At 34.3% G+C, this 12845-nt stretch overlaps 1 protein-coding gene across 3 annotated transcripts in view; it reads right to left on the bottom strand.

The window, feature by feature from the left end:
• The window catches only part of TTC21B (tetratricopeptide repeat domain 21B), a 34167-nt gene that overhangs the window by 547 nt on the left and 20775 nt on the right, over positions 1 to 12845 (bottom strand). Inside the window, exons 21-28 of one of the 3 annotated variants that reach the window (XM_071434994.1) lie at positions 10165 to 10275; positions 8916 to 8997; positions 8046 to 8196; positions 7488 to 7649; positions 6893 to 7088; positions 5761 to 5985; positions 3079 to 3199; positions 734 to 801 (exon numbers count right to left, since the gene is read on the bottom strand). In XM_071434994.1, coding sequence (XP_071291095.1) covers positions 734 to 801; positions 3079 to 3199; positions 5761 to 5985; positions 6893 to 7088; positions 7488 to 7649; positions 8046 to 8196; positions 8916 to 8997; positions 10165 to 10275 — 1116 coding nt within the window. Of the gene's footprint in view, positions 1 to 733; positions 802 to 3078; positions 3200 to 5760; positions 5986 to 6892; positions 7089 to 7487; positions 7650 to 8045; positions 8197 to 8915; positions 8998 to 10164; positions 10276 to 12845 lie in introns of those variants that run through there. The other 2 variants (XM_071434993.1, XM_071434996.1) reach the window with 2 other exon arrangements.

Below are 12845 nucleotides of genomic sequence, written 5' to 3'. Positions count from 1 at the left end.
GCAGAAGACATGGGGGTCCAAGGCTAAAGCCTCTGTCTGGGTGGCTTGAAATGCATGAATCAGAAGTCACCTCTGGAGACATTTCTGAGGTTTTAGGCATACTTTCTCTGTGATGATCAACTGCCTTTATGTTTTCATTCCCTTGGGCCTTTTTTAGCATATTCTACCTACTTCATCTTCTCCCCTTCAATTCCCTCTTCTCTCTTACCCTTCCATTCATTTTGCCCATCCTAATTATCTTTATTTCTCCCAAATAGAGCAAATTTAATTTATTTTATTATTAATATGAATAATTATTAATTAATAATATTCCTTCTATTTCTTTAATACTAGCCCTTCCTCTTACTCTGCATTCGCTCTGCTTGTGTCTGGACCATACAAAGTCAATACCCCAAATTACTTTCTAACAGTGCATTCTGATACTAATATTTGATTTGATAAATTTTTTCATCTATACTTCTGTATGGATTCACCAAGTTGCAACAGCATGGCCAAAAGAAGGCAGTGCCATTTGAATATCCCTTCACATATGATAGCCAGTCACTTTCATTCATCTGCTTCCATGGAGCTCAAGACAGAGCAATTATGAAGAGGATATTTAACTTTTTAGATAGGGCACTTTTCCAACAGTAAACATGTATTTTAGAAATGTAAACTCAACCAAAAAGAAGGGTCACTATGTAAAGAATGTTGCTACAGGAGACAGAGTATTAAACACATATACAAGTTCTACCTTATGGCAAACATCAATTGCATCAACATATCTCTTCCCTTTCAGGTAATTGAAAGCCAGCCTGTAGCCTGTAATTAAAGAGGTGAGGGGAGAGGGGGGAGAGGAAAAGCAACAATTTCAGTTTCTGTATTGAATAATAAAAATATCACATTTAAATTTATTTTGGATCACCATATGTTTCTAAAGTTATTTTTTCCTTACTGTTAACTCATATAAGCCTGGTAATGATCAAAATTTCTACTGAAGGTCACTTCAAGTAGTAAATAAAAGTCCTTTACACACTGATAGCTATGTCTGAATCAAAAGGAGACATTATTCTGGGGAGCATGTGCTACTAGAGAAAATACATAATGGCTGCGTTCTTTCAATTGCCATGGTGTCCCACAGAGTTTCTCACTGTGGCCTGCAATACACTGTCCCTCTGTAAAGGTAATCCCATTATTAAAATAAAATAGTGAAAAAAAAGAAAAAAAAGGGACAACGAACCAGGGAATTAAAATGCTATTCAGGACCAGTGTCAGCAGACCACTGATATAAAAAGTCACATGGAATAGCTAAGTCGCATAGCAACATGCCAGGCTGATACTTGCAACCTAAGAGGTAAAGCTCAAGTATATCAGCCTGGACAGTGATTAGGCCTGAGGAAAAAAAACATTATAAGCATGCAATTTACAAAATATGAAATTTTAAATCTTTCATTTTTAAACTTATCCTCACTGGCAAATACAGGATCTGATACCAGTTTGTATGGCTTTACTTGCCAGATGGAAATTTGCTGCTTTAACCATTTTCTTTCTAATGCATGACAATCCTCAGAATGCTGTAATGCAAAACCATAAACAAATGCACAAAGTACCTTCAATATCATAGTCTCTTTTGTGTGCAAGATTATTTCACAGTTTAATTTCACTATGGAACTCTCCTATGTAGATATCAAAAGGTTTTGTAATTTGTTGAATTACAACTCTCCAGAGGGTTTCAAAATAAAAAAATGAAAAGTCTTGATCTATGTTCTGTACAAATTCAAGAAATCACAAATCTTTACGATTGAAACTTCTAATACCTTTCATTAGATTAACAACTGCAATATTTTAGCAACAACACCATGGCTCAGTCTACAAGAGCAGGAACATCTAGTAAAAATTACTGCACCCAAACTCAGATATATGAAGGTTTTTCCATTTAACCTATAGTCAGATTTCTATCAGTTATTTTTATTTCTGTTTTGATATAAGCCTTCCTCTGGTTTGACCCTCTTAACTTTTTGACTCACAGTACATATGACTCACAACACATTCAGTTTTGGTAATCCATCCATGTATGTGCATTTTCAAAACTATGTTATAAAAGCAGGAGCTAACCCACAAACATTTAGTCACTACTTTAATCTACAGATCGTATTAGATAAAACCATGAACCAAACCACTGCAGTTACAGGTAAAGAAACAAAATGTTTGGCAGTCCATGCACATAACAGTTAAAATATTTTTTTAAAAACACTGGTTTTTCAGCTGATGCCAAAGACTCTCTCATCCTAATGCTAAAAAACCCACAGGGAACAAAGGATAAGCACAGATGAAAGACTAGAGGTTGTATGTACTTCCAAGGGGCAATAAACACATCCCAAAACTTGGAAGAGAATTTGTGTCAATCACTGGCCTAGAGACCTATGGACAGATTCTAGGTGTTGAGTAAGAAAATGGCATTTAATCCTATGTATCCTTTTCACAAAGGGTTTCCTACGTTGAAACTGTCTTAGTATGTGACAATTTAGTGCAAATTTCAATTTATTATCCAAACTGAAACTTGACTAGTGCCTCAGGTTTTCAGTTGGCCATCTTTTTTAAAATAGATATATTTAAAGACACTCAAAATAAATTTCTTTAAATCCTCACTCACGTACATAAAACCTGATCCATATAGATAATTTGAATCAAAAATGAAATTAACAAATCAGTGACCTGCCAACATAATACACGTATATTTATATACAATTATAAAAGACTCTCTACTACAAACAGTATACAGTAGATTAGTATAAATACATCATTAAAGTTGTACATATAGAGAAAGTTGTTCGCAAACAGTCAACTGCAACTGTTTCAGAGCTAATCTTGTACTAAAACAGTAAGCAGAAGCTTCTGAAGTATCATAAAGCTGCTACCTCTTGCCATGAGGGCTTTCCATGTTCAGTACACCTTTAAACATTTGTGGTTTTATGTAAGGAAAACCAATGATACTTTATTTCTATGGAAAATCAAAAGCAGTCTTTCCAGTAAAAGGCAGTTGTTTCATTCCTAACATAGTGTCCAAAATCATACTTTAGAGGTTATATATATACATGCCTACTGTTGGATTAGTCTGGTTTCCGTATTTCCAGGCCATCTCATAATTTATTGCTGCATCCTTATATGCCTGTTCCTTTTCCATTATGTATCCCATGTATTCATAAGCCTTGCAGCATGACTGCAAAATATAAATATTCATTCAAAATTTTATTTAAGGAAGCTTGCATATAGTAATACTGACAAATTAATTGCTAAAACACTCCAAATCCATACAACTGGAAAATAAAAGTTATATTTATTCTAACTTTGATGACACAATAGTCTTGATTTAAAGCATCTGTGTTATAAATGAGTTACACAGAATTATGCTCTACTCCAGGTCAAGAACAGAGTTCATCACAGAGACCACTGCAATGACTCTACAAAAATAGATATCTCTCTCAGTTACTAATAACCCCACACAGCTGCATTTCAAGTCTAGTGTTGTACCTTCCACAAACATTCTCTGGATTTTTTTTTTAAGAAAGTATGTTCATAGCCTTATTTTGGAAATGGTTTAACATTATAATTTTCCAATTAAAGCTTAAAGAGAGTCAAAAGTAACCTAAAAAGAAAAATCAACCATTAAGTATTTAATTTCTTATGAATCCAAGGAAGAAGTCACAAGCATCTGAAAAGCATGTTCCAAAAAACTATTAAGCATTAGTTGAAAATACTAGCTTTGCTTATATTATACACACATATAAATCCATCTAACTCCATAATAAAACTTCATATAAAAGATATAGTAATTCATGCAGAAATATTACATTTAGTTCATAAAGCAGGAAAACAATTTACAAAAAACCTAACTACTGCATGCCCTTACCATGAACAGTTTATATTATCATGCTGCCAATATGTATAACATTTTCAAGAGAAAAACATATGCAACTTTTTTACAAAGACAACGCAAAACAATATTGATAGATAAATTACCTTCCATCTTGAAATTTACTACTTCCAGTCAGGCTTTCAAAATCTACTGATAAAAAGCTTTCAAATCACAGCATAGTGGGATCAGTATGGGAATGCTTGAAAGTTGAGAATAAAGATATACTTCCCCTCTCATTTGTAACAAACAAACCAAAAAGTTCAAAATCAAGAGGAGCAATCAGTAGGAAGCCTCAATTTCATAGAAACAGTCTGCTCACTGCCATCTTACTAACCAATCCTAAGTCTTTCAAAATAAAAAAAAAACCTTATTAAATTACACTATGCTTTTATGAAATTTTCATCAACATATTTACTTAAATTGTATATATATATATGTCATTCAATTCTGTTAAACTAACAGAAGAACTAACGGATCACAGTAACATGTTTTCTCAATCCAATCGAGTCTTCCAAATTGGAGACTACCACATAAAATATTGTCTTGTGGATTGACAAGCTATGTTAAGATGTAAACCACTCAACATCTCTTTGTATAGCACAATTCCTGCTTACCAGCTTTGCATGCAAGTTGGAGAGAAGTCCCTCTCTTTCCTGTGGAGCCAGATATACACACTTCTAATCTACCATCCTCCTTGCTAAAAGCAGAGCCTGTTTATCTGAGTCACTCATGGGTCTCAAACTTTTTAGAAGAAAATAAATTACTTGGTAGGCTATGTTTTACATTTGGTAATTTATAGAACAAAGCAGCATTCATGGGATACACCTCCTCAAAAGACCATCTATTTCAAGATAAGTCTTGTTTTGGGAGATGACTCGTGTTTATCCTTCAACTGTAAGGATTTTGAAATGGAACACACCCTATTTTAAAGAGGCCTCTCTGCAGAAATACATAATAGCACTATACAAAGAACTGTGGTAGCTGTTTCTCGATTTTATGTTCAGAAATCAAGTGTTCAAAAAACATCTCTCAGAAGCTGCTAAAATGTGATAGAATAATGAACCTTACCTTCTATGCTATTGAATTAATAAAAAAAGTATAATAAGCATTGTGTCCTTTTCTAAACCAAATTTGTGCTCTATAAACAGTACCCTGAACCTGCAGCACAGTGTGTATGGAACACCAGTCTACTGGACTGCCTCACATTAAGGGAAGTCAAGATATAAAAACATGACCACCTTTTTGCTGATCAAAATGAAAAATAAGCAGAAGCTAAGATCTATGCTAGCTCCCATAGTCAAAGCAGGGTATTGTGCACTTTGCCTGCTCAGGAACCCTGAGGTAAAAAACACATTAGACCTTGTCCCCTGACAATCTACCAGACAGTATTGCCACGGAAAAAGATTAATACCAGCATTTAAAAGAATAATCCTGCACTGCAGGAGGCTTATGAACATAAATGCTTAGAAACATAAAACATGAAGATTGCATGTCAATAAATGGAGCAAGTCTCCAAAATTCACACAGCCACATCTTTCTTCATCAGTTTCGTGAGACTGTGAAATGCATCTCTGACATTTCATAAACAATCCAAGCTTTTAGAGTTCCCTCAGCTGAAACTTGCGGAAGTTGCTACAGAACATGAACAAAAATGACTAAGCAGCATTCACAGGTTTGTTTACTACCCTCCAGTGTGAAGTTGCTGGTTTCCTGTCTTGTTTTGGCCTACTTCTCCTTAATAAGTGAAATACCAGGCAAATGAACAAATAAATACATTTAAAAATTCTGTTTCAGAGGAAAAGTAAACATTTTGATGAATTAAAATAGAAAGGTTCTAAGATTACCTTCAATGTGCACTGACTTACCCTGTTATGACGAAGGCATCGTTTTAGAAGTTCACCTGCCATATCGTATTTGGCAGATTGAATGTATATATCTGCAAGCAGAAGCCAACTCTTTTCAAACTCCTCTGCATCAATGGGATTCCAGCTCATTTTTGCAATCCGTTTTAACTGATTTCTGGCTCTTGGAGTCTGTTTCAAGATCATGTAGGCCGTGGCCATTCCCAAAAGTGCTGGTATATGATCCTTCTGCAGTAAAAAGTACAGTGACTGCTTGATGCTTTTTTTATTTTGATTTTAATTTTTTTTAAGTAAGACTTTCATCAGGTATCTAAAAACTAAACTAAAAGCTAAATCTCAGGAAATAGAGATAGAGCATCTAATCTTAAAGACATGTTTTGCACCTAGTGCTACAATTATTTCTGTAAACATGATAACCACCCAGGCAGAAGAAATGCTAAAAAAATCCGCAGGTATTTCATCTCACAAGAAAAAAAATCTGATACCACTAAGAGCTATACTTTTTACATACAAATAAACACTTCAGATAAACTCTGGAGTCACTTGGAAGTTACAATAAAAGTGGTATTTTTCACTTGCAGAAGTGCCTGTCAAATATTAGCGAAAGGGACTCTGATTCCTCTTATTAGGTGCACAGCTCCTAAAAATTTAATGTCTAAACTGTGTGCATCCAAGCTTTATATAAACAAACAGGATTCTTAAAATCTACCATTCTAGGCAAGAGCCTCAAGAGCAAGCAGTAAGAACTCCTGGCACAACTACAATTTTTTACTTCATTAGTAAAGGATAAGAATGGGGGTCACATCTTGCAACTGCAACTCCTACATGCAGAAAGTAGTTATATCAGGAGCTAAATGAAATGCTTTCCTTCTCAGTGCTCCTGACTCACTGTTGGTATTCTGCCTCTACATCTCTTTCTAAGGTTGTGCTGTAAATACATTTGTCATAGTGCATTGAAAAAAAAAATCAATGCCTTTTTCAAATTTTATATAAAATCTTCTTCAATAGGAGAATAATCCTTAGAGCAAATAGCACTAACACGTGCCACTGCTGCTGAATGTAAACTGCAAGACTAGTTTAAAAAAATGTACTAAGTAAGAAAGGGAAGAGTGAGGAAATGAGACAGATTACTAACCTCAGCCTCAACTATTTCTGTGAAAGTGCTCAGTGCTTGTTCAACACTTGATTTTTGTTTGGTTGCCATGAGACAGTAACTCTCCATGATTTGCAGCTGAATGTGACCCTGAATGGTTTGAGGCTTGAGCTCCTTCAGCAGGTTTCCTGCTGTTCTTACAGCCAACTGCACAGATTCCTGCTTCTCTGTTGAATTACTATTATCAGAAAAAAAATGTTCATACAAGCTTATTTTTTTAATACACAACAAACTAATTACAAGTTAGAAATGCTTCTGTGCTAAGGATATGCCTGTTTTTAGAAAAATGGCTCTGGTATACAGGCATTCTACATTGATTCTCTTCAACAACAGCAATTCCAACCCAACAAGCTGATTGTAACACTGCAAGTGACCAGCACTCCAGAGAAAATCTACTACATTTTCTGCTTGAGACTCACTTATTACAGTATAGAATGGTCTCTCACAATAACACAGAATTCTCAAAGCACTAGAAGATCTCAAAGTTCTAGCAATTTAAATTAACGCACATTGTCAAGGGGCAGCAGAAGAGGGAGACAACAGAATAACCCAAGCAGTATTTATTTAATTCACCTACCCTATGTCAGTATCGAGATTTTCAAAGACTTCTCCACCCACAGTCTCATTATCTGGGTTCAAACAAATTTCAATCATGTTGTAGACTGCATTCTGTCCCCAGTCACTGTCCTTTCGAGCTTTATTGAAATGCCGCAGTGCGTCGTTTGGTTCACCTGTGTACCTACACAGACAATTAAAATATTTAATGCTGGGCAAGTAAAATTGTCTGCTCCAAATTCCACCCAAATCCCAATAAATCCAAGTATTTAAAAACAGATGACCCATTTGCACACACTGATATAGCAAGGCTTGGACAGCACGCATACTATTGCAAGGATCTTGTTTTTGCAAACTAAAAATAGTCTGACAAACTATAAAATGTGAAGATAAACAGAATTACATTATTGAACCTGGAAGAACATACTGAGATATTCAGAGAAACTGAGAATTCCCTTAAATCCTGACAACTTAATCAAATCAATATAGCACCTTTAAATGATAATGGATGACAAGAAAATTATTTTAAATCTATACTTCATAGTCAAATAAATTTTATCTTAATAATAATCGCAAGTACCAAAGATACAGTCCTTTGCAGTAGTGAAATCCTGGTTCAATCTTTGTTCGGGAAGAATGTTTTTCAGCCATTAAAAGAAATCTTGGGACTTCTTCTAATTTCCCGGCTCTTCTTAACAGATCAATTAATCGAGAGAGGGTTGCATAGTTATCTAAATATACAAATAATTAGCAGACTGTAATTCTATTTATTTGCTATACGAATAAGATAAGAAATAATGAGCCTGCCTTAATTTCTTCATCTATAAAAATTTAATACATAAGGCACATTACACAGTAACCTCAGATACAAGAATGAAGATGTCAAGTGATACTTGCAATGTCTTTATACAGGTTTTTATAAAAGTATAACTGTCCCTCACTTTCAAAAGCACTCAAAACCATTTGCTGCACTCTTGTGACTTCTTTCAAAGTCCACTAGAAAGCTTTACATTCATTACAGTAAAATTTTAATAGATTTTAGTAGCTTTCTCTGGTCCTGACCTGAAAATTGCTAAAACAAACTTACTGTTGTCCAAGAATAAAATATTACCTTTGTGCCCATGCACTTGACACTTTTAATACAAAAGAAAGTGCTTTACAGTGAAGAAGTAAATAACACCCTATTTGTATTTGGCTTAAGGTAAACTATGCACATTACATTGCAGCAAAGTAAATTACTGTATCTACAAGAAATATATTTTATCATATTCCCTTAAACCACCTTTATGTTTTTATATATGATAATGGTCTTCGGCTTTAGTATCCATTACATTATAAATAAAACATTTCTTTTTAATCAAACAAAGCATTTTTATTCAGCTATTTATTCATCTCTTTCATTAGAACTATATATCAAAACAAATTAAAAGTATCACTGCTAAACATTCACCTGGCTTGCGTTCCAGGAGCTGCTGGAAATGAAAAACAGCTTGTTCATAATCTTGCTTCCTGAACATGAGATCTGCCATCATCTACAGCATTGAACAATTTAGAGAAAACAAAACATTATAAATCATGAAACTGTTAAACAAAAGTTATAAATAATTGTCTTGGTTTAGGGTAAATTTGGGAGGAAACACTAATGAACTGTGGCTATGTGGAGAGCTAAAACTATAGTTTTAAAGTGCTGCAGGATCTGCACAAGAAGCAAAATCACTTGGACTTTTTATTACTTTCTGGAAAACAAACACAATATGTAACACACATGGGTAATAATGAACAAGTACATGAACACCTTTTCACATAAGGTGAAAATTAAAAGTTAATTAAGTAGTCTGCTATATCTTTCAAATATGTTTTTTCTACCATTGCATAGTTCTACTCCTAATTTTATTTCTAGTAACTGCAGATTATGCACATGGAAAGCAAAGTTAGTTTACAGTTAGGGAAAAAGAAAGATGATAGCTCACTTCAGCAGGGAAGGTAAAATGAGTTCTTTAATTTCAGTTTCTCTCCACTGATATTTAGCTAATATAGAGTAGATTTAATAACATATTTCAAGAGTACTATTACTTTTGTTCATGACCATACTAGAACAAATTTCAGATGTTAGATTGCTATGAGAAAACAAATTATTCCCATCTTAAAATAACTTTGCTCCTAGTGTGTTACATCAAAAGTTTCTTAGTCTATTGAGCTGTCTTTTAGGCCAAGAAGTATACATGTCCTAGACAAGAACCTGCAGCTACGATTAAAAATTGTTAGGTAGAAATATGAGTAACTAAGGTTGAATGAGGCTATAAAATTACCTTAAATAAATAGTTCTCTTATTCTAGCACTTTAAAAAAATTTGTTTTCATATTACTGTGCTGGAAAAGTAGCTTCTTCCTTGAGTATTAGCCAATTATCAACAGAACATGCACATACTTTATCCAATCTTACTACAACACTTTTTGCGTTACTTCTAAAGACTCATTTTATATTGAAGTAGAACAATGGCTATGACTGCTAGAAACTTCATGTTGAAACATCAGCTGGCATAAACAGAAAAACATTTTCTTGCCATGGATTTTTCACTTTTTTTTTTTGAAATCACAAAGCTGTAAGCTCTTTTAAAAGTAGTGCTTTATGAATATATCATATTGCAGGCACACAAACTTCAAAAAGCATTGATGCAGGATTAGTATAACAGCACATACCATCGTTGCTGCTTCATTATCTTGGTCATTCTTCAGCAGTAAGGAACACTGATATTGACAGGCATCAATATCATCTTGTGCAAGATATAAACGTGCAAGCTCCAACATTGCCTGTATATTAAAATATTTAACTGCATGTAATTCAAAGATGAAAAAAGTTGGTTCTGTTCTGAGTATCAACCTGATATTACAGGGCTCTAGGGAAAAACTGTATCTCCACTAAAGAGAGAGCCTTTTCTGTTGTTTCCTGTGGGCTCTCAGTCAATTAATGTAATCCATTTTCATTCCCTCACCTTTCAAAAGAAACAAAACTTTTCTTCTGAGGGATATTCTAAAGGTACATTGAAAACAGAGCTGCTCAGATAGTATTGCTCTGAAAACACCAGTATTTAGGTATGAATAATGTTCTTGGAAAAATGTAAGTGAAAGTAGTTTTAAACATATTGAAAAAAACAAATACCTCATTAACTTTCACCAACTAATTCTGGAGTACAAGTAAGTTTCAGAAGAAACTATTTTCTTATTTGCATTTCCAACCTACCACATCAAGACTCCGTGTGAATCCGCTTCTGAGAAGCCACCACAGAGTAAATATTGACAACTGGAACGTACACCAGCATACATTCTTAAAGCTGAAGTCCTATCATAGACTATTCTGAATAAAATTCCACAGAAAACTTTATAAACACTAGGAAAGTTTCTATTGAAACAAACAGAAGGTAAACTGTTCACAAAGCAAAATTAGCAGTAGATAAACTGTAAGTCACTCCTACTTAAATTTAAATGCTGTTTTGATTTTGTTTCCAAAAGGGAGATATTTATAATTGCACCATAATTCTTTCACTAGTTACACTTGTGAAAGGCACTTCTGAATCAGAACAGTGTTTTGAACATCCTGTTCAGAACATGCAGGCTTCTAGCACAATTTTTAAACTGTTTTCTTCCTACTTCCTGTTCTGTTCATACTCAAACATATACCATGTAATTCTGAAACAGGAAGGCAGGTGGGTAAGCACTGAAATGATACAGAGAATGAATGCATGTCAGAACTTTTAACTATGAAAGCTTTCTTTAAGCTGCTGCTCTTATGTGCACAACTCAGTGGAATACTAAACAGCAGTCTTGGAGTCAAGGAATACTTCCTGCAGAAAGCAAAAAATAAACTGGAGTTCTACACTAGAATCTAGTGAGTGGAAGTGGTCTCTAAATTTTCAACTCCACTACAAACAATACTATGAAATTATGTGCATGATGCAACCTGCAATACCCTTCAAGTCTCCTTCAGGAAGCCGCACTGCCTCTTACCTGAGCAAGGAAACAAAGCGAGGGTACTACCTACCAGATTTCACTGTGTCAAACAAAACAACACAACTCCCCTGTGACATGGACTGCAATCTCTTCACATTTACCTCAATAATGCAGTATTTCAATCCATTTGGCTAAAATACAGGAGATTTTGTTCTAATGAAACAAGGTACAGATAGTTTCAAAGGAATTCCCATTATTTCCAAATATAATTTTAAGGAAAGTAAACTCTGAAGGTGCCAAGAGACAGATGGACTTTCAACAGCTCAAAATAATATTTTGTAATCTAAAAGAATTTAATTCTAATCGTGTACTAGCAATGCTTTTAAAAACGAAGAAAAGAAAACAAGTTCAAATCCACAGAAACTATAAAAGTACATTGAGATAACTCCTTTACACTAGTTGTGGGTAACAAAATATTTTGCTTTTGTTACTCAACAAGTAGGCAGGGAGTGATTAATGAGAAACTCAGACTTATTTTCTAAGATGTCACTATATTCTGTGTTGCTAGCAAAGTAGGATTAAAGCAAAAATTTTCAGTAATATCTAACAGATATTTAGTACAAATGTCTACATCTTGTAACATTGGGAATCTCTTAGAAGTATGATTTTAGCAAGAACTGAAGGGAAATGCCATGCTGGTACTTCAGTATTGGTATGAAAGACAAAATTTTTGATACTGACAAAAAAGCCACAGCTGTACCTGTACTATGACAGGGAGTCTCCTAGCTCTTAATGGGGAAATCACCATTTTAAGGATTTTTTTTCCCTTCCCAACTTATTTTTCTTCTCCACATCACTCTTAGAAGATGTCTTGAGAAAAGCCTGTCTCAAATACACTGAAGTTGTAGCTTTAGGAAGGACATGGATTCTTGGAACCACAACACACGAGTTCAAATATTAAACTAAGGGATGTATTTAGCAGCTTGTGCATGTGACAGCTGTTCAATAACAAGCATCAAAAGAAGAAGCCTAAGGATATAACATCATTATGATAACATATCATGGCAAATGAACAAAAATTGTGTTTATTGATTTTTAATCTAGAAAAAAACCTCACTTTAATCTTTGTGCTCATTATAGTTATAAATTTCTTAGATTTTTGCTCTTATGTCCAAAGCCAGGGTTACAAAATTGTAAGAAGGAAGAGGAAGATAAAAATAAATCTGAATTTACCTGTATTTATCAACCTATGGGAAAGAGACTGTGCAGAGAAGAGAGAAGCAGTACAATAACCCTGCTCAAGATCAGCAACATTTTGTGACTAAAATCAGAATCCTACCAAGCCCAGATAAAAGTAGACACAGAAAAAGACAGAAATTGTCTGTATTGACCAAAATCACTGGGATTTCATTTCAGAGGACAAGCACCAAGCA

Source organism: Agelaius tricolor, unplaced genomic scaffold, assembly GCF_023055355.1.
Source record: "Agelaius tricolor isolate 1412-34295 unplaced genomic scaffold, bAgeTri1.0.p SCAF_10, whole genome shotgun sequence".
NCBI lineage: Eukaryota > Metazoa > Chordata > Aves > Passeriformes > Icteridae > Agelaius > Agelaius tricolor.
Note: the sequence above shows the minus strand (reverse complement) of the source record. Positions and strands in the feature narration are given on the sequence as shown.